The sequence below is a fragment of the Scyliorhinus torazame genome, chromosome 2, assembly GCF_047496885.1.
Source record: "Scyliorhinus torazame isolate Kashiwa2021f chromosome 2, sScyTor2.1, whole genome shotgun sequence".
Classification (NCBI taxonomy): Eukaryota; Metazoa; Chordata; class Chondrichthyes; order Carcharhiniformes; family Scyliorhinidae; genus Scyliorhinus; species Scyliorhinus torazame.
Genome location: NC_092708.1, coordinates 289,674,259 through 289,699,536, shown reverse-complemented (window position 1 = coordinate 289,699,536; position 25,278 = coordinate 289,674,259). Strand labels below are relative to the sequence as shown.

At 51.1% G+C, this 25,278-nt stretch overlaps 1 protein-coding gene across 1 annotated transcript in view; it reads right to left on the bottom strand.

The window, feature by feature from the left end:
• Positions 1-25,278, bottom strand: part of coch (coagulation factor C homolog, cochlin (Limulus polyphemus)) — a 192,620-nt gene that overhangs the window by 36,603 nt on the left and 130,739 nt on the right. The window contains exons 7-8 of the mRNA XM_072488123.1: positions 21,388-21,535; positions 21,114-21,217 (exon numbers count right to left, since the gene is read on the bottom strand). Of these exons, the coding sequence (XP_072344224.1) occupies positions 21,114-21,217; positions 21,388-21,535 (252 nt within the window). The remainder of the gene's footprint in view (positions 1-21,113; positions 21,218-21,387; positions 21,536-25,278) is intronic.

Sequence of the window (25,278 nt, the reverse complement as noted above, 5' to 3'; positions counted from 1 at the left end):
ATCAGGCCCTGGGGACTTATCTACCTTAATATTTTTGAAGATGCCCAACACCTCGTCTTTTTGGATCTCAATGTGACCCAGGCTATCTACACACCCTTCTCCAGACTCAACATCCACCAATTCCTTCTCATAGTTTTCATAGAATTTACAGTGCAGAAGGAGGCCATTCGGCCCATCGAGTCTGCACCGGCTCTTGGAAAGAGCACCCCACCCAAGGTCGACACCTCCACCCTATCCCCATAACCTAGTAACCCCACCCAACACTAAGGGCAATTTTGGACACTAAGGGCAATTTATCATGGCCAATCCACCTAACCTGCACATCTTTGGACTGTGGGAGAAACCGGAGCGCCCGGAGGAAACCCACGCACACACGGGGAGGATGTGCAAACTCCACACAGACAGTGACCCAAGCCGGAATCGAACCTGGGACCCTGGAGCTGTGAAGCAATTGTGCTATCCACAATGCTACCGTGCTGCCCATTCTCTTTGGTGAATAGTGATGCAAAGTACTCATTTAGTACCTCGCCCATTTCCTCTGGCTCCACACATAGATTCCCTTACCTATCCTTCAGTGGGCCAACCCTTTCCCTGGCTACCCTCTTGCTTTTTATGTACGTGTAAAAAGCCTTGGGATTTTCCTTAACCCTATTTGCCAATGACTTTTCGTGACCCCTTTTAGCCCTCCTGACTCCTTGCTTAAGTTCCTTCCTACTTCCCTTCTATTCCACACAGGCTTTGTCTGTTCCCAGCCTTCCAGCCGTGACAAATGCCTCCTTTTTCTTTTTGACGAGACCTACATAATCTCTCTTTATCCAAGGTTCCCGAAATTCGCCGTATTTATCCTTCTTCCGCACAGGAACATGCCGGTCCTGAATTCCTTTGAACTGACATTTGAAAGCCTCCCACATGTCAGATGTTGATTTACCCTCAAACATCCGCCCCCAATCTAGGTTCTTCAGTTCCCATCTAATATTGTTATAATTAGCCTTTACCCTATTTGCATATTCACCCTAGGACCAGCACTTTAAAACTGACTGAATTGTGGTCACTGTTCCAGAAATGCTCCCCTACTGAAACTTCTACCACCTGGCCGGGCTCACTCCCCAATACCAGGTCCAGTACAGCCCCTTCCCTTAACGTTAATACCAGGTCCAGTACAGCCCCTTCCCTTTACGTTAATTGTCAATGTCTAGAGACAAAGAAGTTGATAGGAGCAGTCAGCCAAACATACAGAAGACTGTAAAAGTAGAACAGAGGTATAATTGGCTGAGCCTCAGAAGCAAGAGTGGCTAGTGAACATCTAGCAAGCACAAGCAGATACACCAGTTTCCAGCCACTACACCTGTAGAAGGGCCTTTAGTTGGCGGATTAGCTGCCTTAAATACCTTGTACTATTTTAATCAGCTGCTTGACTATATTTCATGGAAATAGGCACTTAGCGAAGCATGATGGATATATAGCCTTATGTTTAGTCAAAAAGTTTGAAGTTCTGTCTGAAACAGTCGGAAGGTCACACCATGTAAACAGGCGTACAGCTGCACATTGTTTTGCTTAGGCGAGGAACTCAAGGCCTGTTATTAAACTTTGCTCGCTTTCTGTCTCCTTGTTTAATCTCAAGAATGCCTCCCTGTCCTAGATATCGCTTATGATATTATATAAATTATTCGCCTTACCTTTGTAAAGCAGGGACATTTGGAAAGACTGCAGTCATTCTAATTCCCTCCATGAACTTCGTGTTAAATAAAGGAACTTTTGCGAAAACTCGAAGTGACTATTTTTTTCTTCAACAACACCTGAAGGTGAGGTTTTACAGCTAACAGCCCCCAAGTCTCAGAGTCAAGGCAGTGCAGAAAACCTTCATAGAGGTGGTTTAAATATCTTCGCTGGACCAGTAAAAGACATTTCCCAGACTTGATTATCATCCCTGTATTGTATGGTAATTATAAGCTGGTTTTAACTTGTAGGTTATTTACTTTGGATGTTGTTTTGGGGAAATGGGGAAGTCCTATGGCGTTCAGGTATGATAGATATATTTTGGAATAAGAGGTAGGTTCTACATAAGCTGTGTGTGTTTACAGTAACTCCATATACCTTAATTATCATTTAGTAGAGTAGTCCTGTTGTTTGTATTTGTCTTTACTTTAATAAATAATCTTTAATAATTGTTACCCGACGACTGGACTGTTTATTCTCACTGGGGTTTCACTCGTTTCCTCCCATGAACTGGTGTTCCAAGTTGGGATACCCTCGCAGATAACATCAGCGTGCTACATGACAATAAATTGGGGGCTCGAGTCAGAGATCTTAAAAGTTTAATTCCTTGGGTGCAGGGAACTTTAACTTTTGAATGAAACAAGGAGTGAGAAACAAGTGGAACCAAGTACAAACATGTTATATTAAATAATAAGGCTGCAACAATGGTTCTTGATCTAGCTCGGTCTTATCTGGACATAGACAATGTAACCGTAGAAAGTTTGAGAAGTGTGCCTAATCCCCCTGCCACATTAGTTTAAACTCTCCCCAACAGCTCTAGCAAACACCCCCTCTAGGACATCGGTTCCAGTCCTGCCCAGGTGCAGACAGTCCGGTTTGTACTGGTCCCACCTCCCCCAGAACCGGTTCCAATGTCCCAGGAATTTGAATCCCTCCCTCTTGCACCATCTCTCGAGCCACGCATTCATCCTATCTATCCTGACATTCCTACTCTGACTAGCTTGTGGCACTGGTAGCAATCCTGAGATTACTACCTTTGAGGTCCTACTTTTTAGTTTAACTCCTAACTCCCTAAATTCAGCTTGTAGGACCTCGTCCTGTTTTTACCTATATCGTTGGTGCCTATGTGCACCACGACAGCTGGCTGTTCACCCTCCCCCCAGAATGTCCTGCAACCGCTCCGAGACATCCTTGACCCTTGCACCAGGGAGGCAACATACCATCCTGGAGTCTCGATTGTGTCCGCAGAACCGCCTGTCTATTCCCCTTACAATTGAGTCCCCTATCACTATAGCCCTGCCATTCTTCTTCCTGCCCAGCTGCGCAGCAGAGCCAGCCACGGTGCCATGAACCTGGCTGCTGCTGCCTTCCCCTGGTGAGCCCTCAACAGTATCCAAAGCGGCATATCTGTTTTGCAGGGAGATGACCGCAGAGGACACCTGCACTGCCTTCCTACTCTTGCTCTGTCTTTTGGTCACCCATTTTCTATCTCCCTCAGTACCTTTCACCTGCGGTGTGACCAACTCGCTAAACGTGCTATCCACGACGTCCTCAGCATCGCGGATGCTCCAAGGTGAGTCCATCCGCAACTCCAGAGCCGCCAAGCGGTCTAACAGGAGCTGCAACTGGACACACTTCTTGCACGTGAAGGAGCCAGGGACAGTGGACGTGTCCCTGAGCTCCCACATCGCACACGAGGAGCATGACACGGGTCTGAGATCTCCTGCCATGTCTTAAACCTTCGGTTAACTTCATGGACTACTACTCAAATTTTCCTGAGGTTATGAAACTTCCGGATCTTAAGTCTTCATCTGTAATAAAGACTTGTAAGGAAACATTTTCGTGACATGGGATTCCACACACGGTAATGTCCGATAATGGTCCTTGTTTCGCGAGTTGGGAATGGACAGAGTTTTCAAATAACTACAACTGTCGTCATGTGACATCTAGTCCACACTACCAACAATCTAATGGGAAAGTGGAGAAAGGTGTTCACATCATCAAGCAACTCATTAGCAAGGCGAATGATTCTCAATCTGACATTCATTTGGCTTTGTTAGCATACCGTGCAACTCCATTAAGCTCAGGACTATCACCAGCTCAGATGCTTTTTTAAAAAAAATATTTTATTGAAAATTTTTGGTCAACCAACACAGTACATTGTGCATCCTTTACACAATATTATAACAACACAAATAACAATGACCTATTTTATAAACAGAAAATGAATAAATAATAAATAACAAAAATGAAAACTAACCCTAATTGGCAACTGCCTTATCACAAGTAACACTCTCCAAAAATATAATTTAACAGTCCAATATATAATTATCTGTAGCAACGACCTATACATATTATACAGTATATATTAACAACCCTGAGAGTCCTTCTAGTTCCTCCCCCCCCCCACCCCACCCCCTCCCCCGCCCCCCCCCCCCCCCCCGATCCTGGGCTGCTGCTGCTGCCTTCTTTTTTCCATTCCATCTATCTTTCTGCGAGGTATTCGACGAACGGTTGCCACCGCCTGGTGAACCCTTGAGTCGACCGCCTTAGGACGAACTTAATCCGCTCTAGCTTTATAAACCCCGCCATGTCATTTATCCAGGTCTCCACCCCCGGGGGCTTGGCTTCTTTCCACATTAGCAATATCCTACGCCGGGCTACTAGGGACGCAAAGGCCAAAACATCGGCCTCTCTCGCCTCCTGCACTCCCGGCTCTTGTGCAACCCCAAATATAGCCAACCCCCAGCTTGGTTCGACCCGGACCCCCACTACTTTTGAAAGCACCTTTGTCACCCCCATCCAAAACTCCTGTAGTGCCGGGCATGACCAAAACATATGGGTATGATTCGCTGGGCTTCTCGAGCACCTCGCACACCTATCCTCCACCCCAAAAAAATTTCTGAGCCGTGCTCCAGTCATATGCGCCGTGTAATACCTTAAACTGAATCAGGCTTAGCCTGGCACACGAGGACGACGAGTTTACCCTGCTTAGGGCATCTGCCCACAGCCCCTCCTCGATCTCCTACCCCAGCTCTTCTTCCCATTTCCCTTTTAGTTCATCTACCATAGTCTCCCCTTCGTCCCTCATTTCCCTATATATATCTGACACCTTACCATCCCCCACCCATGTCTTTGAGATCACTCTGTCCTGCACCTCTTGTGTCGGGAGCTGCGGGAATTCCCTCACCTGTTGCCTCGCAAAAGCCCTCAGTTGCATATACCTGAATGCATTCCCTTGGGGCAACCCATATTTCTCGGTCAGCGCTCCCAGACTCGCGAACTTCCCATCCACAAACAGATCTTTCAGTTGCGTTATTCCTGCTCTTTGCCACATTCCATATCCCCCATCCATTCCCCCCGGGGCAAACCTATGGTTGTTTCTTATCGGGGACCCCCCCAAGGCTCCAGTCTTTCCCCTATGCCGTCTCCACTGTCCCCAAATCTTCAGTGTAGCCACCACCACCGGGCTTGTGGTGTAGTTCCTCGGTGAGAACGGCAATGGGGCTGTCACCATAGCCTGTAGGCTAGTCCCCCTACAGGACGCCCTCTCCAATCTCTTCCACGCCGCTCCCTCCTCCTCTCCCATCCACTTACTCACCATTGACATATTAGCGGCCCAATAATACTCACTTAGGCTCGGTAGTGCCAGCCCCCCCCTATCCCTGCTACGCTGTAAGAATCCCTTCCTCACTCTCGGGGTCTTCCCGGCCCACACAAAACCCATGATGCTCTTTTCGATCCTTTTTAAAAAAGGTGATCACCACCGGGAGGCACTGAAACACAAAGAGGAATCTCGGGAGGACCACCATCTTAACCGCCTGCACCCTCCCTGCCAGTGACAGGGATACCATATCCCATCTCTTGAAATCCTCCTCCATCTGTTCCACCAACCGCGTTAAATTTAACCTATGCAATGTGCCCCAATTCTTGGCTATCTGGATCCCCAGGTAACGAAAGTCCCTTGTTACCTTCCTCAACGGTAAATCCTCTATCTCTCTGCTCTGCTCCCCCGGATGCACCACAAACAACTCACTTTTCCCCATGTTCAATTTATACCCTGAAAAATCCCCAAACTCCCCAAGTATCCGCATTATTTCTGGCATCCCCTCCGCCGGGTCCGCCACGTATAGTAGCAAATCGTCCGCATACAAAGATACCCGGTGTTCTTCTCCTCCTCTATGTACAGCTCAGATGCTTTTTAACAGAGACGTCAGAACAATGTTACCTGCCATACAAGTCAAGGATCATTTGTATGTTCTCAGCAAAATCAAAGAGCAATGTTCTAAACAGAGGCAATGTCCAGGTGACTCTGGTACATGGCTGCCTGAGACAGGCCAGCTCTGTCCTGTACCTTGGCCACCGCCCACATAGAATGGCCCAGGCCTTGGACATCCTGGCCCATGGCCGATACGCTCGCCCCCAAGGCCTCCACTGCAGATGCCACCCATGCAGTGTTGGCCTGGGTGGCATGCATGGTCAGCAGCGACCCCTATGCATGCCACCTGCAGGTGGTTGGACTCCTCCAACAGCACCTGCAGGCGCTGGATGGTTGCTGACACCCCCTCATGTAGTCCCTGGCTCTGTGTCTGCATCTCCACTATCGATGGGTCCGCCCTTACCAGAAGTCCGAAATCTGTCCAGACGGCAGTTAGTCCCTGGGGTCAGGTCGCCATCCTAGCATCTGCCCTCTCGGGGGTTCCTACCTCTACCTGATGTATCGCAGCACATGTGTGATGCACACCAGATAGTGCCCCAGGTGCCTCTTCACTGTAATGTCCTACCGAGGCGAGTGTCTCTTCTGGGATGGTGGAGGGTGTTGGAGACAGCTGTGTCGGGAAGCCAGTGTCGTTCCCAGACTGGTGCTCCGGGGTGTCTCAGGTTGTCGTTTGGGGGCTACCTTCAGTATCAGTGTCCTCCTCATTGGCTGGTATTCACTTGGGATTGGGGTCAGGGGTGGATGACACCAGAAGGGCATGATGCATGATTGGATCGCGCATTGGGGTAGTGGGTGGTGGTGTAGGTGATGTGAGGGGATGGTGCCACACATGGGAACCTCAGCTCAGCGGGGGCTCCCTTGCTCGCTTGGTGGCTGCCCTCCTCCTCGGTGACTGTCCTCTCTCTGGCCCACCTACCAGGTCCAGTGCCTGCCGCTCCACTGTTGTGAGGTGTCGCAGATCTGCCAGTCCCCCTCTGGTCTTTTCTCTCTCCCCTGGCGGTTATGTGCTGCCTTCTCCTGTGGAGGGGGGGAGCGTGGGGGGGGGGGGGGGGGGGGGGGCAGAAAGGGTAAAGTATTAGGCAGTTGGATGCATGCAGCACAGCGGGTGGGCAGCTGGTGGCCTCTGTGGCCGGAGTACCCATCCATGGGGGCCAGTAAGGGTGCTGGCATGTGGTCCAGGGTGGGGAGCACGCACACTGTCGGCGGGTGGGGCCTGGTTCCCCTCTGGGTGGGTGGGAGATTACAGGTGTGTGGGATGGGGCACAGTGCGCCTACTCATCCTGGCCATCCGGAGGTCGTGCAGCTTTTTGCAGCACTGCTGTCCGGTCCTGGCGGTGGGGCCCATGGCACTCATGACCTCTGCCACCTGTGCCCAGGCCCGGTGAATGCTGGCAACCTCCTCCCACCCCAAGGTACAGGGTGGCCCACCTCTCTTCAATGGCGTCCAGTAGGGTCTCCAGATGGGCGTGTGTGAACCGGGGTGCCACTCTCCGTGCTGCCACCTTGCTGGCTGGGTGAATGTGTGGGAAATGGAGTGTTAATATATTGGCTGCAGCTTGTCAGCTTCTCGAGTGTCAATCCTGACCCCGGCAAATCAGGCCCGTTTTTTCATTGGAACCGCTCGTGATCCACATGATGCCGGTTGATGCTCGATCAATAACTCCAGAAGCGAGATTGGAGACAATTGAAGGCTTTATTACACTAGATGTTTCCCCCAGCAGCGCAGGTACAGATGGCAGCTGCTGGGGAGACACAGGCTCTTATACTCCACCTTACTGGGCGGAACCAGCAGGCAGGCTTAACCAATGAAAACAGTACCTCCTACACCAATGGTCTTACAGTATTACAGGGTACCGTAATACTTCTAATACCGACTACCACACCGGTGTTAGCCCATTAACGTTTGATGAAGTGGTTCAGTCCCAGCATCAAGTCTTAGGGCGGCTCTCTCCGGTCTGCCAGCCGTGTGTTCCTTGGCAGCGTGCCCTCGCTGGCACAATTTCCCATTGTGGCCATCCCACTTTGCCAGGAAACCCAGGGGCATGGGTGCACTGCTGGCGGAACGGAGAATACCACCGGCAGAGAATACCGCCTAGGGACTAGGATTAAATCTGTGACAGAATTTGTGTTATAATATCCAAAGATGTGTGTAGCGCACAAAGACTCCGTGAGACGAATAGAGTGAAGTCGATGAGGCTTTATTAAGCGTGACTGTTCCCCCGCAGTTCAGTAGTAGACTGCCTGCGGGGGAGGACTCCAGGTACTTATACGCCGCCTTCAGGGCGGAGCTAGAGGTCAACGTCCAACCAGGACCCGGGATCTGTCAGCCAATGACATCATGGCTTCACAGTCCCACATGACCCCTAATGCATACTACCACATTCACCCCTTGTTAAAAATGAACCCGGCGGGGTGATGCTTCGCATGGTGGTAAGGGTTTACAAGGCTGGTCCTGGGAGGAAAACTTTCACATGGTATAACAGTATGTACAAGGTTTTCTTTTTGTTTCAAACTATTTACAGTAATCGTCAGGAAAAGACAAAATGTTCTCGTTAAAAGTCCACATATTGTACTGTTAGATCGACGCCACGAGTCGGTCGGGTGGTCTGGTCGTCCGTGTCGATCGCCTCGGCCCCGGTGGTGGTGGTGGTGCTTGTTCCGGTGTTGTCGTCTCCGGGAGCCTTACGGTTTCAGCTTGGGCTTCATTCCTGGTCGGGCCTGGGAGGAGGACTGATCCTCCTGGGAAGGGAGCGGTCGCGGGGTGCGGCGGTGGCAGGAAGGGGGGGGGGGTTGGGTGATTGGTGTCGGGGGGGTGTGTGTGTTGCCGGCGGGCGCCAGATCTCGCAGGGAGACCGTGTCCTGTCGGCCGTCGGGGTACTCCACGTAAGCGTACTGCGGGTTCGTGTGAAGGAGGTGAACCCTTTCGACCAACGGGTCCGACTTGTGCGCCCGCACGTGCTTTCGGAGCAAGATGGGTCCTGGGGCCGCCAGCCAGGTCGGCAGCGATGTTCCAGAGGAGGACTTCCTGGGGAAGACAAGGAGGCGCTCATGAGGCGTTTGGTTAGTGGTGGTACACAATAGTGACCGGATGGAGTGGAGGGCGTCCGGGAGGACCTCCTGCCTCCGTGAAACTGGGAGGTCCCTGGACCGTAGGGCCAGTAGGACGGTCTTCCAGACCGTGCCGTTCTCCCTCTCTACTTGCCCGTTCCCCTGGGGGTTGTAGCTGGTCGTCCTGCTCGAGGCTATCCCGTTGCTGAGCAGGAACTGGCGCAGCTCGTCACTCATGAAGGAGGACCCCCTGTCGCTGTGGACGTATGCGGGGCAACCGAACAGTGTGGATATGGTGTTCAGGGCTTTAATGACTGTGGCCGCGGTCATGTCAGAACAGGGGATGGCGAATGGGAAGCGGGAGTACTCGTCCACCACATTAAGGAAGTATATGTTGCGGTCGGTGGAGGGGAGGGGTCCTTTGAAATCCAGACTAAGGCGTTCAAAGGGGCGGGAAGCCTTAATCAGGTGCGCACCATCCGGCCTGAAAAAATGCGGTTTGCACTCTGCGCAGATGTGGCAGTTCCTTGTGACTGTACGGACCTCCTCTAAGGAGTATGGGAGGTTGCGGGACTTGATAAAGTGGTAAAACCGAGTGACCCCCGGGTGGCAGAGGTCCTCGTGGAGGGTTTGGAGGCGGTTAATTTGTGCGTTGGCACATGTGCCGCGGGATAGGGCATCGGACGGCTCGTTCAGCTTTCCGGGACGATACAAGATCTCGTAGTTGAAGGTGGAGAGCTCGATCCTCCACCTTAAGATCTTGTCGTTTTTGATTTTGCCCCGCTGTGCATTATCGAACATGAAGGCTACCGACCGTTGGTCCGTGAGGAGAATGAATCTCCTGTCGGCCAGGTAATGCCTCCAATGTCGCACAGCTTCCACTATGGCTTGGGCTTCCTTTTCCACTGAGGAGTGGCGGATTTCTGAAGCGTGGAGGGTTCGGGAGAAAAAGGCCACGGGTCTGCCCGCTTGGTTAAGGGTGGCCGCTAGAGCTACGTCGGAGGCGTCGCTCTCGACCTGGAAGGGGAGGGACTCGTCGATGGCGCGCATCGTGGCCTTTGCGATATCCGCTTTGATGCGGCTGAAGGCCTGGCAAGCCTCTGTCGACAGAGGGAAGGTCGTGGTCTGTATTAGGGGGTGGGCCTTGTCTGCGTACTGGGGGACCAACTGGGCGTAGTATGAAAAGAACCCCAGGCAGCGTTTCAGGGCTTTTGAGCAGTGCGGGAGGGGAAATTCCATGAGGGCGCGCATACGTTCGGGGTCGGGGCCTATTATCCCATTTCGCACTACGTAGCCCAGGATGGCTAGCCGGTTGGTGCTAAAAACGCACTTGTCCTCGTTGTACGTGAGGTTCAAGGCTTTAGCGGCCTGGAGGAATTTTTGGAGGTTGGCGTCGTGGTCCTGCTGATCGTGGCCGCAGATGGTTCCATTGTCGAGATACGGGAACGTGGCCCGCAACCCGTGTTGATCAACCATTCGGTCCATCTCTCGTTGGAAGACCGAGACCCCGTTTGTGACGCCAAATGGGACCCTTAGGAAATGGTAAAATCGCCCGTCTGCCTCGAAGGCTGTGTACTTGCGGTCACTTGGGCGGATGGGGAGCTGATGGTAGGCGGACTTGAGGTCCACGGTGGAGAAGACTTTATATTGGGCAATCCGATTGACCATGTCGGATATGCGGGGGAGAGGGTACGCGTCTAGTTGTGTGTACCTGTTGATGGTCTGGCTATAGTCTATGACCATCCTTTGCTTCTCCCCTGTCTTTACTACTACCACCTGTGCTCTCCAGGGACTATTGCTGGCCTGGATTATGCCTTCCTTTAGTAGCCGCTGGACTTCGGACCGAATGAAGGTCCGGTCCTGGGCGCTGTACCGTCTGCTCCGAGTGGCGACGGGTTTGCAATCCGGGGTGAGGTTTGCAAACAAGGACGGGGGTTGCACCTTGAGGGTTGCGAGGCCGCAGATAGTGAGTGGGGGTATTGGGCCGCCAAATTTGAAGGTTAGGCTCTGTAGATTGCACTGGAAGTCTAATCCCAGTAATGTGGGGGCGCAAAGTTGGGGAAGGACGTAGAGCCTGTAGTTTTTGAACTCCCTCCCTTGCACCGTTAGGGTAACTATGCAGAAGCCTTTGATCTGTACGGAGTGGGATCCTGCAGCTAGGGAAATCTTTTGTGCGCTGGGATGGGTGGTCAAAGAACAGCGTCTTACCGTGTCGGGGTGGATAAAGCTCTCCGTGCTCCCGGAGTCGACTAGGCATGGTGTCTCGTGCCCGTTTATCAGCACCGTTGTCGTCGTCGTCTGGAGTGTCCGGGGCCGAGCTTGGTCCAGCGTCATTGAAGCGAGACGTGGTTGTAGTAGTTGAGCGTCTTCTTCGAACCCCGTGGAGCCGTCGACACTGGGGTCCGTTGTTGCCGTCCAAGATGGCGTCGGGGGTGAACAAATTGGCTGCCCCCATGCATTGCACATGGCTGGGGGTCACAAGATGGCGGCGGGGTGGACAAAATGGCCGCCCCCATGCGTCGTACAGGTCTGGGGTGGTCCAAGATGGCGGCGCCCTTCCTCCCCTCGTGGTGGCTAGGACCCAAAATGGCGGCGTCTGCGGGTCGCACATGGGGCGCTGGGGGGGTTGGGGAGCGTTAGGAACGCGCGGGGCTCCCTCTTCTCTGGGGACAGCGGTGGTCGGGACCCAAATTGGTAGCGCCGGCGGGTCATACATGGGCGCGGGGGGGGGGGTTTGGGGGGCGTTAGAGACGCGCAGAACTCCCTCTTCTCCGGGGAGAGCGGTGGTTGGGACCCAAAGTGGTAGCGCCGGCGGGTCATACATGGGGCGCGGGGGGGGGGGGGGTTGGGAGCGTAAGCGGGGTGCAGGGCTCCCTGTTCTCCCGGGACAGCGGTGGTCGGGACCCAGAGTGGCTGCGCCTGCGGGTCGTACATGGGGCGCTGGGGGGGTTGGGAGCGTAAACGGCGTGCAGGGCTCCCTGTTCTCCCGGGACAGCGGCGACCTCGCGGGACCGGCACACAGCCGCGAAATGGCCCTTTTTCCCGCAGCTCTTACAGATCGCTGCGCGGGCCGGGCAGCGCTGCCGGGGGTGTTTCGCCTGGCCGCAGAAATAGCAGCGGGCGCCCCCGGTGCGACTTGGCGTTTGGACTGCGCAAGCCTGTGGGGTGTCCGGGGGGGGGGGGGGGGGGGGGGCGGGGGGGTGGGTTTGTCGCGACGGGTGCGTACGGAGCCCAATGGGCTGCCGCGCGGTCGGGGCCGTAGGCGCAGGTATTTTGCGCGGCCACGTCTAGGGAGGCTGCTAGGGCCCGTGCCTCTGAGAGTCCTAGCGACTCTTTTTCTAGAACTCTTTGGCGGAATTGGGAGGAGCTCATACCTGCCACAAAAGCATCGCGCATTAACATGTCCGTGTGTTCATTTGCGTTCACCGACGGGCAGCTGCAGGCTCATCCCAAAATTAGTAGCGCGGCGTAGAATTCATCTATCGATTCTCCGGGACTTTGCCATCTCGTTGCGAGTTGATAGCGAGCGTAGATCTGGTTTACTGGGCGGACATAGAGACTTTTTAGTGCTGCGAACGCCGTCTGGAAATCCTCTGCGTCTTCGATGAGAGAGAAAATCTCCGTGCTTAACCTCGAGTGCAGGACCTGTAGTTTTTGGTCTTCTGGGACCCGGCCGGTGGCCGTTCTGAGGTAGGCCTCAAAACAAGTCTGCCAGTGCTTGAAAGCTGCTGCCGCGTTCACTGCGTGGGGGCTGATCCTCAGGCATTCCGGGATGATCCTGAGCTCCATAGTCCTTTAGTCACGCTTAATAAATTGTAGCGCACAAAGACTCCGTGAGACGAATAGAGTGAAGTCGATGAGGCTTTATTAAGCGTGACTGTTCCCCCGCAGTTCAGTAGTAGACTGCCTGCGGGGGACGACTCCAGGTACTTATACTCCGCCTTCAGGGCGGAGCTAGAGGTCAACGTCCAACCAGGACCCGGGATCTGTCAGCCAATGACATCATGGCTTCAGAGTCCCACATGACCCCTAATGCATGCTACCACATTGGGGACATCCTTTCCCTTCAGGAAGTGATCAATCGTTTACCACTATATCCACAATTGCTATTATTAATTGCAAATAATTAATCCTGCTGGCATTACTGAAGAGGAAGTAATTGGTCACTGGAGAATCTTCCAAATTGACGTCAATATTTGTCTAAAAACATTTTTCAAATGCAGTATTCGAGTTGTTTAGAAGAATAAATTGGTGTTCCAATCCAGTGGCACACAGTGCATATTATCACCCACAGTTATCCACATCACATGCCATGTTTCAATTCTCAGTTCATAAACGGAGAGAAGGGAGTGAAGGATTGTTCACAGAACATCATCTTAAGGAGTTCTCTCACCCACCTGAACAGTTAGTCTCAGAGTGGCAGAAGCTCAAAGTCTGTCTATTCTGACAGTAAGAAATACTTCAGCAGAACAGGACCTGATAAGGGCCAGGAAAAATTAATAGTAATTTCAAAATTTTGTTCCCCACATTTTAAATGATTTATAACTGGCAAACCAGTGAATAAATGCCCTTCCATATTAATCTTTCAGATGATTTCCGCACAATGGCGGGGGAGGGGGGGGGGAATTCCTTGGCTTCTTTCTCAGCGCTGGGAGGTGACCCGCCGCCGTCAAATGGCATTTCCCATTGAATCCACCCCCTCTGCCGCTGGGAAACCCCGAGTGGGGGTTCGTGATTAGTGGGTCCAGAAGATCCCGGTGAAGAGAATAGCAGGAAAATCTTCGCCGTATCACAAAATTTCATAGTTCAATAAAATATTTTATTGAAGCATTTGTAATTTTCATACTAACATTTCTTAAAAGAAACCTGCCTCGCCCCCCCCCCCCCCCCCCCCCCCCCCCCCGTGGGCCGGCACAAAAAAACTAAAAAACAATGCCCCCTACTGCCCACGCCCTATTTCCTAATTACACGTATACCGAGTTCCCTGTCCTTATCTAACACTGCCACGCCTCCAATTTTCTTCCTCCTCTCCCCCCCCCCCCCCTTTACTGCTGACGTTCAATTTTCTTTGAAGAAGTCGATGAACAGCTGCCATCTCTGGGCGAATCCCTGAGTTGATCTTCTCAAGACGAACTTGATTTTTCCCAGGCTGAGAAAGGCTCCGTGTCCCTCCATCCCAGCAAAATCCGTCTCCGGGCCACCAGGGAGGAGAAGGCCAGGACATCGGCATCGGCCTCCCCCCCCCCCCCCCCCCGGGCTCCGGATCATCCGATACCCCAAATATTGCCAGTTCTGGGCTCTGGGTTACCTTGCCTTCCAGAACTTCTGACATAACATCTGCAAATCCCTGCCAGAATCCCCTCAACTTCGGACATGCCCAAACATATGCACATGGTTAGCCGGACTACCCCCACACCGCCCACATCCATCCTCCACCTCCTCAAAGAACCTATTCATCCGGGCTATCGTCATGTGGGCCCAGTGGGCCACTTTGAACTGGATCAGGCTAAGTGTGGCACAGGACGAAGATGAATTAACTCTCTTCAAGGCTTTTTCCCACTTTCCCATTTCCAGCTCTCTTCGCACTCCATCAACTCCTTATATATCTCCAAAATCCTCCCCTCTCCTTTGCAGTTTTTGACATCAGCTTATCCTGTAGTCCCCACAGGGGGAGGCGAGGGAAGCTTGGGACCTTCCTCTGGACAAAGTCCCGGACCTGAAGATATTGAAACCCATTCCCGCCCGGTAGTTCAAACTCCTCCTCTAGTGCATTGAAGGTCGGAAAGCCCTCCTGGATAAATAAATCCCCAAATCTCTCGCTCCCTGCCTGCTGCGACCTCCTGAAGCCCCCATCCAGCCTCCCCGGGCCAAACCGGTGATTGTTTCAAATCGGAGACCACACTGATGCCCCCTCGTATCCCATGTGCTCCCTCAATCGCCCCCACACCCTTAGGGCTGCCACCACCACAGAGTACCGAGCCTGCGAGAACGGCAGGGGTGCCGTTAGTAAAGCCTCCAAACTCATACCCTTGCAGGATGCCGCTTCCACTCGCTCCCAGGCCGACCCTTCCCCCACTACCCACTTCCTGACCATTGCTATGTTGGCCGTTCAGTAATAGTTAATAAAGCTCAGTAGGGCCAGGCCCCCCCCCTCCACGCGACCCCGCTCCAGAAGTGCACTCTTTACTCTCGGGGTTTTCCCCGTCCATACAAAACCTGTAATCGCCACATTCATTTTTCTAAAAAAAGCCTTTGGGACAAAAATCGGAAGCCATTGAAAAAAGAAAAGCATTCTTGGGAGGACTGACACCTTCACCGTCTGGACCCTTCCCACTATCGTCAGCGGGAGCATGTCCCATCTGTGGAAATTCCTTTTCATTTGGTCGACTGCTTTGCCCAGATTTAACTTGTGGAGCTGCCCCCACTCTTTAGCCACTTGATCCCTAACTATCTGAAACTCCCCGCCACCACTTTAAAAGGAAACTCCCTCAGTCTCCTTTCCTGCCCCCTTGCCTGGATCACAAACATCTTGCTCTTTCCCATATTCACCTTATAGCCTTAAAATCGCCCAAATTCTCCCAGTATCTTCATGATTTCGGTCATTCCCCCCACCGGGTTTGTAACATAAAACAGCAAGTCATCCGCATAAACCCTGTGCGCCCCCCCCCCCCCGCCCCCCCCCCCCTCACTATTCCCTGCCACGCACTCGATACTCTAAGGGCCATTGCTAAAGGCTCTATGTCCAGGGCAAACAGTAATGGGGAGAGCGGGCCTCCCTACCTTGTCCCTTTCCCGAGATTAAAATATTCTGACCAGGTTCGGTTGGTTCTCACATTTGCCACCGGAGCCTGATATAACAGCCGGACCCAGTCCACAAATCCCTGCCCGAACCCAAACCTGCCTAAAATATCCCACAGGTCCTTCCACTCCACCCGGTCGAAAACCTTCTCCGCGTCTATGGCTACTACCACCTCATCCTCACGCCCCTCGGCTGGCATCATTATAACATTGAGAAGCCATCTAATATTGGACTTCAGGTGCCTGTCCTTCACAAATCCCGTCTGATCCTCACCTATTACCTCCGGGACACAATCCTCTATTCTGGTGGGCAAGATCTTTGCCAGTAATTTAGCATCCACATTCAAAAGGGAAATTGGTCTGTACGATCCACAGCTCTCCGGGTCCTTGTCTCGCTTCAGGATGAGAGAGATTGATGCCTGTGATAGCGTTGGGAGAAGTACTCCCAAATCCTTGGATTCATTGAAAACCTTGACGAACAGCGGTTCCACTAGCCCTGAAAACTTTTTATAAAATTCCACTGGGAATCCGTCAGGCCCCAGGGCCTTGCCCGATTGCATCACCCCCAATCCATCTATCACTTCCCCGAGCCCAATTGGGCCCTCCAAGACTTCCACCAGCTCCTCATCTACCTTCGGGAACTCTAGCCTCTCCAGGAATTGGTTCATTCCCTCCTCCCCCGCAGGGGGTTCCGACTCGTACAAACGGCTATAGAATTAATGAGGTCATTAACCGCCCCCGGGTCCCTCACTACTTTCCCCCTCACATCCTTAATTTTCCCTATCGCTCTCGCTGCCTTCTGCTTCCTCAGCTGATGTGCCAACATCCTACTAGCTTTCTCCCCATGTTCGTACACTGCCCCTTTTCCCCTCCTCAGCTGCCCCTCGCCTTGCCTGTGGAAAGGAGCCCAAAATTCATTTGAAGTCTCTGACGCTCCTTCAGGAGCTCCTCATTCGGAGACTCCGCATATCTCCTATTCACATGTAAGATTTCTCCTACTAGCCTATCGAGCTCCGCCCGTTCAGCCCTCTCCCTATGGGCCCAAATCGAAATATATTCCCCTCTGATGACCACTTTCAATGCCTCCCACACCACCCCAGGCGCGGTCTCTCCCGTGTCGTTGGTTTTTATATACCCCCGAATAGCCTCCCTCACTCGCTCACATATCTTGTCATCTGCTAACAGCCCTGCATCTAGCCTCCACTGTGGGCGCTGAGAATTTGCCGTGTTCGCCTGTAGGTCTAGCCAATGTGGCGCATGGTCCGATACTACGATTGCTGAATACTCTGTGTCCACCACCCCCGTTAACAATGTTTCGTCCAATATTAAAAAATCGATCCTGGAGTACACCTTGTGCACATGAGAGTAGAATGAATATTCCTTGCTCCTAGGCTTCTCAAATCTCCACGGATCAACACCCCCCATGTGCTCCCGCAGCTCTTTCGCCATTGCTGATACTTTCCCCGATCTAGAACTCGACCGGTCCATCCTAGGATCTAAGACCGTGTTAAAATCACCCCCCATAATCAACCGAGGTCCGGCATTTATCCCAGCATTTTCCTAACAAATGCAACGTCGTCCCAGTTCGGGGCATATATATTCAACAGCACCACTGCCATTCCGTCCAATTTCCCGCTCACCATAATAAATCTGCCTCCCAGGCCTGTCTCCATTTTCCCCACCTCAAACGCCACCCTTTTGTTAATCAGGATGGCCACCCCCCTTGTTTTGAAGTCCAACCCTGAATGGAACACCCTGTCCGACCCATCCCCTTTTCAGTCTACATTGATCCCCCAGTTTCAAGTGTGTCTCCTGTAACATGGCCACGTCCGCCTTTAACGGTCTCAAGTGTGCGAACACACGGGCCCTCTTGACCGGCCCATTCAGGCCACGAACATTCCACGTAACCAGTCTGATCGAGGGGGGCTCTTGCCCCCCCCATCCCAATCGATCAGCCATGACCTTTCCTAGGCCAGCCCTTAGCCCATGGCCCGCACCTCCCCAGATCCACCCCTCGGCAGCAACCGCCATCTCGTCCCCATTTCCAGCCTCCTGGAAGTCCCCTAATCGTCAGCAGCACCCCCCCCCCCCCAGTACCTCGTCACTTTTCAGCTCACCCCCCCCACTTCTCTTCCATGAGTTAGCCTTACCAGCTAGCCTAGCAGCTCCACCCCTGATTCCTAAAGGTCTACCGGCTGCTGGATCTTTTACACCCCAACTCTTAACATAAGTTTTCAAAACAATAGCACCAAGCACAAAAAGCAAACCCACCATCCACTTAAGGTCTAAACTCAACGGCCCACCCCTCCCCCTTTACAACATCTTATCAATCCCATCACCTTCAAACAAAGCCCCAAACAATGAAAGTGTAAACAAACAGGGTAAATGGAGAGACAGAAAAAAAATTATGCATGCAAAAACTCAGACAGATGTCTTTTCCTCCTAGACCATCTCAATTTGAGAACTTTTCTTCACCCCCCCCTCCATTTTTTTATTTTTTCCCCCTTTTTTTCTTTTTTACAAAGACAAAAAAAGGAAGAAACTGCACCTTCGTACATACACGGAAAGGTCAAAGTTAGATAACTCAAAAAAAAACTTCTCTTCCCGGTCATCGCAACTCAAGTTACAGTGCACCACAGAACCTTTTGATGTAAATCGCTACCGACCAGTTTTCTCTTTTGATTAAATTCTTATGGGTCCCCCAGGTGGTTGTCTTTCATAAAGCCCACCACTTCTTCCGGCGAGCCAAAATATAGTTCCCGTTCCTCGTAGGTTACCCAAAGACGGGCCGGGTAGAGAAGTCCAAGTTTTGTTCCCTTCGCATACAGGGCTGCTTTAACTTTATTAAAACTCGCTCTCCTCTTAGCAAGTTCTGCTCACAAGTCTTGGTAACCCAGATCTCAGCTTCTTCCCATACAAACCGTTTTGTCTCCCGAGCCATCTCCTGACGCGTTCCTTGTCCAGGAAATGGTGTAGCCTCACCACCAACGTTCTCGGGTGCTCAAGTCGCTGGGGCTTGCGCTTAAGTGCTCTGTGGGCCTGGTCCACCTCCAAAGACCTATCGAACGTCTCTGCCCCCATCATTTTCTCGAACATCTTCACAACATATGCACTGGCATCTGATACTTCCTTTCCCTCTGGTAGACCGACGATCCGAACGTTCTGCCTGCGGGAATGATTCTCCAGGTCTTCCACCTTTTCCAGCAGCCGCTTTTGCCGATCCTGTAAAATGTCAATTTGCAATGCCATCCCAGTGGACTGCTCCTCTTGTTCCGTCGCGTGTTCCTGTAGCTTTTGGATCGACTGTCCCTGGCCCGTCACTGTCACCTCCATTCGATCGACAGCCTCCTTAATCGAGCTACCACCTTGGTCAGGTCCTCCGCACACTCCTTACGGTGCCGGGCGAACTTCTCGTCCAGGTATGTAATCAACTGATCCATCGACCATTGAGCCGACAGGGTCGGATCTCACTTCTCTGCCATTGCAGCCACCAAGCTCAGATTCTCATTTCCAACCAACTTTTGATTCCTTCTTTTGCGATTATTTTTAGAGGGTAATTCCATAGGATACCTTCTCCATACCTTCCATACCTTCTCCTCCTCTCACTTTTATCCACTTATGTTAGAAAAAATGTCCTCGAAAATCCAGCTTAAAAGCTGAGAAAAAAAACACCAAGAGAGGGAGCTGCTAAATGTGCAACTGTTCACAGCATAGTCGCCACCGGAAGTCACAAAACTTCATAGTTAATTATCGATTTTTACTTTTCTCAAATTCATCTGTACACTTTTACTCTATTCTATATTTTACAATTTTTAAATACTCGAGTATTTGCATTCAACTATCTTTTATTATTTGGCAACGCTTTTTATGTTTCTTCCTCTAATCAAAAACTTATTTTGATTTACCACAATATTTCTTCCCCTATTTTTTTCAATGAGTCGCTATAAATATGTGTTTAACTTTTGTGATGAGAAAAACTATTTATATTAGATACAAGTGCAGGTTATCTTTTAGATGTAAGTGGATAGTCGACTAATTCATTGAAAATAATGAGGCAGTAGATTTTAAAAATACTAAATCACGAGAAAAAGGAAGATTTAACTTTCTATTAAATGATCCAACAATGAGAATAGTGAGCGTGGAATAGGAGAGAGGCCAGGGAAAGGCAGATTTAACTGCCCCTGATGCATCAGTGTGGCAGAGAACCACATTAATATAGTCATGGTACCTTTTCCACTCTGCTTAGATTTTTTATTTTTATATTTTTATACCTGTGCTCTGTAAAGGTAATTGCAGAATATATCTGTTCTTTTATCTGCAATGGCAAAGGGTAATAGGGGAAGTATTTCCTCGCACATGGCAGCAATTAATTACAATGACCATTTTAAACCAACAGTATGCTAAAAATATAACTCACCATCACCAATGTCTGTCTTACTGACCATTTTACAGAATGGATTTTCCATTAAAACCAAGCCCTATATTTTAACTACAGTAATTTACTGTTTCTAGATTTTGAAATTTGTTGCCAGCATGTCTGCGTGCAACTGTCTGGAAAAAAAGTGCAGATTTAATGACTGTGGTAGTCGGTATTAGGGGTATTACGGTACCCTGAATAATGCTGTAAGACCATTGGTGTGGGAGGTACCTGAGACTGCTAGTCTCACTGGTGAAGCCTGCCTGCTGGTTCCGCCCAGTAAGGCCGAGTATAAGAGCCTGTGTCTCCCCAGCAGCTGCATTCTGTACCTGCGCTGCTGGGGGAAACATCTAGTGCAATAAAGCCTTCAATTGTCTCCAATCTCGTCTCAGGAGTTATTGATCGAGCATCAATGACATTGGTGGAAACTTTTCACTTGCATTTGATAACTAGGAAATTAACTATTTGTGCTTTGAAACAAACCACAACACAGGTAGCTATTTACTAATGTAATGTAAAGTAATGTAAAGTGTCAGACAAACTAAGGCTTCCTAAAAGAAATCAGTTTCTAGGCCTGATACCCAAAAACAGTAGTCAAGAGGTGCAGTATAGTGTTATACAAATGCACTACATCAAGAAGAATCCAGGACAGGGTTTATTCTGAAATCATGCATAGCTGCAATAACCAAAGGAAATGATGGAAATAATAATTGCTTATTGTAACCATCTTGATAATGGAACAACATGTACAACCTACAGTAAGGGAAAAGCAATATTATTTCGTTCCGGGGCAATATGTGGTTCCAGGTTGACATATTGATCGAGTGTTGAGAAGCAAAGTGAAAGAAACACATATTTCCCAAAATTCAAAATGTGTCCTTGAGAATAATATTGTTGTGAAAGCATGTCACTCACCAACATTAGTGCTGCCTCCTCTATAAGTCACATTTTTGATGGCACTGATCACATCCTTTGAATTAGTGAATTCTTTCAAGATGAACTCAGTTTTAGGATTCTCACTGTATAAGTAATACATAAGATGCAACAGAAAACATCATAATTGTTACTCTTATACCAATTCAGGCACTTGCATTTTCACTGATTAGATGCAAATATTGGTCAAGTCTGATTTACAGAACGATTTAGAAAGGAATTTTGGTACAATTTCCCCCCCCCCCACTTTGTTTACCTGACTTGAACAATACCAACAAGTGGTCCTTGTAGTCCGACACCAAGCAAACTCGTAACTCTAACGACAAAATTTTTCTGTAAGTTGAATCTGCGTCTACCAAGATTCCAGCTCCCATCAAGCAAGAAAGCGATGTCAGCTTTGCACTCTGCGGATAAAATAATTACTTTTCAATCTTTTGATAAATCAACTGTTATGTTTTAGTTGATTTTAAATATGGGGAGAAAGCTAGCAGGACGCTGGCACATCAGCTGAGGAAGCAGGAGGCGGCGAGAGAAATAGGGAAAATAAAGGATATGAGGGGGAAGGTAGTGATGGACCCGGAGACGGTTAACGACGTGTTCTGTGAATTCTATAGTCGACTATATGAGTCGGAACACCCGGTCAGGGAGAAGGGTATGAGTCAATTCCTGGAGAGGGTAGAGTTCCCGAAGGTAGATGAGGAGCTGGTGGAATTCCTGGAGGGCCCGACTGGACTCGGGGAGGTGATAGACGGATTGGGGGTGATGCAATCGGGTAAGGACCCGGGACCTGATGGATTCCCAGTGGAATTTTATAAAAGGTTTTCTGGGCTACTGGGGCCACTTCTGGTCAAGGTTTTTAACGAGTCCAACAAGCTGGGAGTGCTTCCCCCAACACTATCACAGGCATCAAACGCTCTCATCCTGAAGTGAGACAAGGACCCGGAGAGCTGTGGATCGTACAGGCCGATTTCCCTTTTGAATGTAGATGCCAAATTGCTGGCAAAGATCTTGGCCACCCGAATAGAGGATTATGTCCCGGGGGTAATCGGGGAGGTTCAGACGGGATTTGTGATGGGCAGGCACCTGACGTCCAATGGCTTCTTAATGTTATAATGATCCCATTGGAGGGGCGCGATGTTGAGGTGGCAGTGGCCATGGACGCAGAGAGGCTTTCGACCAGGTGGAGTGGAAGTACCTACGGGATATTTTAGGCGGGTTTGGGTTTGGGCTGGGATTTGTGGAGTGGGTCCGGCTATTGTACCAGACTCCGGTGGCAAATGTAAGAACCAAGCGAGTCCGGTCAGAATACTTTAGTCTCTGTCGGGGGACAAGGCAGGGATGCCTGCTCTCCCCATTATTGTTTGCTCTGTCCATTGCCCTTAGCATGGCCCTTAGATCATCGAATGCCTGGCGGTGGATAGTGAGGGGGGGGGGGGGGAGGTGCGGTGGAGCACAGGGTCTCTCGCTATGCGAACGACTTGCTGCTCTATGTCACAGACCCGGTGGGGGTTGGCCAAAATCATGGGGATAATAGGGGAATTTAGGTGATTTTCAGGCTACAAGTTAAATATGGGAAAGAGTGAGATGTTCGTGATCCAGGCACAGGGGCAGGAAAGGAGACTGAAGGAGTTACCTTTTAAAGTGGCTGAGAGGAGTTTTAGATATCTGGGGATTCAAGTGGCCAAGGATTGGGGGCAGCTTCGCAAGTTAAATCTGGGCAAAGCGGTCGTTCAAATGAAAAGGGACTTCCGCAGATAGGACATGGTCCCGCTGACTCTGGCGGGGAGGGTCCAGACAGTGAAGGTGACTGTTCTTCCGAGACTGCTCTTCTTTTTTCAATGTCTTCCGATTTTTGTCGCAAAGGCTTTTTTCAGGAAAATGAACGCGACGATATTGGGTTTTGTGTCGGCGGGTAAAAAAATGGGATCGCAGAGACTTGGCCCTCCCGAGCTTTATTAACTATTACTGGGCGGCCAACATATCGAAGGTCGGGAAGTGGATAGCGAGGGAGGGGTCGGTTTGGGAGCGAGTGGAAGCGGCATCCTGCAAAGGTACCAGTTTGGAGGCTTTACTAATGGCGCCTCTGCCATTCTCGCCGGCTCGGTACTCGACAAGCCCTGTGGTGGTGGCAGCCCGGAGTGTGCTCCATTGCGGAGGCAGCACATGAGATTGGAGGGGGCGTCAGTGTGATCACCGATTTGTGATAACCACCGGTTTGCCCCAGGGGGGCTGGACGGGGGCTTTAAGAGATGGCAGCGGGGACTTCCGGTGGCGGCTATGAAGGAGTAAGTCGCACATTTGGTGGCTCCCGGTCTGGTCGGTCTTTTGGACCTTTCCCCCAGACTTTTTCCCGGTTTTAAACGGTGAATTCGAAGGCTGAGGCAATTGGGCACCGTTTCCATGTATCGGTGTATGGAGAAAAGAACCAGAAGTGCACGAAAAGGCAGAATTAAAAGTTAGCCAAGAGCTGGGCTGAAGCTGCAGCAGGAGCCAGCATGGCCGAGGACCGGACCCCTGGGTGGCGGCGCAGCGACCAACGGAGCAGTTAATGCAGGTCATCCAGAATGGTTTTGCCAAGCAAAAACGGGCTGTCTGGACCCGATTAAAGAGTCAATTGATCGTCTGGAGCACAGATTGGACGCCCAGGATCGGGCGATCCAGAAGGCTGAGAAGGCGCTGGCTGAGCAGGAGCAGCATCAAACAGCGGTGGAGCTGGAGGTGGGGATGCTTCGGGACCAGCAGAAAAGGCTTCTGGAGAAGGTGGAGGACCTTGAGAATAGGTCCCGCCGGCAGAACTTAAGAATCGTCGGGCTCCCGGAGGGGGCTGAGGGAGCGGACGCTGGGCATACGTAGCGGGTACGTTCGAAAAGCTGCTGGGGGAGGACACATGAGAACCAGCATCACTATTTTGAATTGCCCGATGAGGCGCTGGACTTTGCTAAAAGAAAAAGACTTGTGGGGGTCTGAGAACTCTCAAACTTTGAGGCAGCTTGTTGGCCTATATTGGGCCCCTTTTCCCCTTGTTGTTTTTTGGGGTTTGTTTTCCTGTTTTAAACAGGTACCGTGGGCAGCACGGTAGCCTTGTGGATAGCACAATTGCTTCACAGCTCCAGGGTCCCAGGTTCGATTCCGGCTTGGGTCACTGTCTGTGCGGAGTCTGCACGTCCTCCCCGTGTGTGCGTGGGTTTCCTCCGGGTGCTCCGGTTTCCTCCCATAGTCCAAAGATGTGCAGGTTAGGTGGATTGGCCATGATAAATTGCCCTTAGTGTCCAAAATTGCCCTTAGTGTTGGGTGGGGTTACTGGGTTATGGGGGTAGGGTGGAGGTGTTGACTTTGGGTAGGGTGCTCTTTCCAAGAGCCGGTGCAGACTCGATAGGCCGAATGGCCTCCTTCTGCACTGTAAATTCTATGATGAAATTGGTTATGCCTCCTCTTACCGTTTCGTTTCTGTTTTTGGGGTTCTATTTAAGAAAAGGGGGGGGGAAAAGCCGATTTCTCGTTTTTGGGTTCTTTTCTCGGTGGATGTTGGCAATGTCCCTTTTGTTTTTATTGATGTGCACGTTTGTGGGATGGAGACGTGCCTGTTTGAGTTTCGGTGGGTGGTGCTTTTCTTTTTATGTTTTCTTGCTGTTGGGTATTTGTCTGGGGATTGTTAGATGAGGGAATTAGTTTGCATGAGCTGGGGGAGGGGAGGGAGGGAACAATAAGTGGGAGACTTCTTGGCGGCGGGGGCCACCAAGCTAGCTGGGTGAGCTAGCTCACAGAAGCACAGTGGGGGGAGGGGGGGTGCATATGTTTAGTTTACTATATGGGTTAGGTTTTAGAGTAGTGTAGCTGAGGGGTGGATTGGTTCTACTGACGAGGGAGGGGCTTCGGTGGAGGGACAGTGAGGAGGTCGGGGGTGGGGGCTGCCATGGGGCGAGCTGGAGGAGGTACGGCGCAGGGGCTAGAGGCGGAGGGGGTGGCACTTTGCCCCCCAACTAGGCTGATCACCTGGAATGTTCAGGGGCTAAATGGGCTGGTAAAAAGGGCACGTGTGTTTGCACACCTGAGGGGAATGAAGGCGGACGTGGTAATGTTGCAGGAGACGCACCTTAGAATAGTGGACCAGGTCAGAATGAGGAAAGGCTGGGTCAGTCAGGTTTTT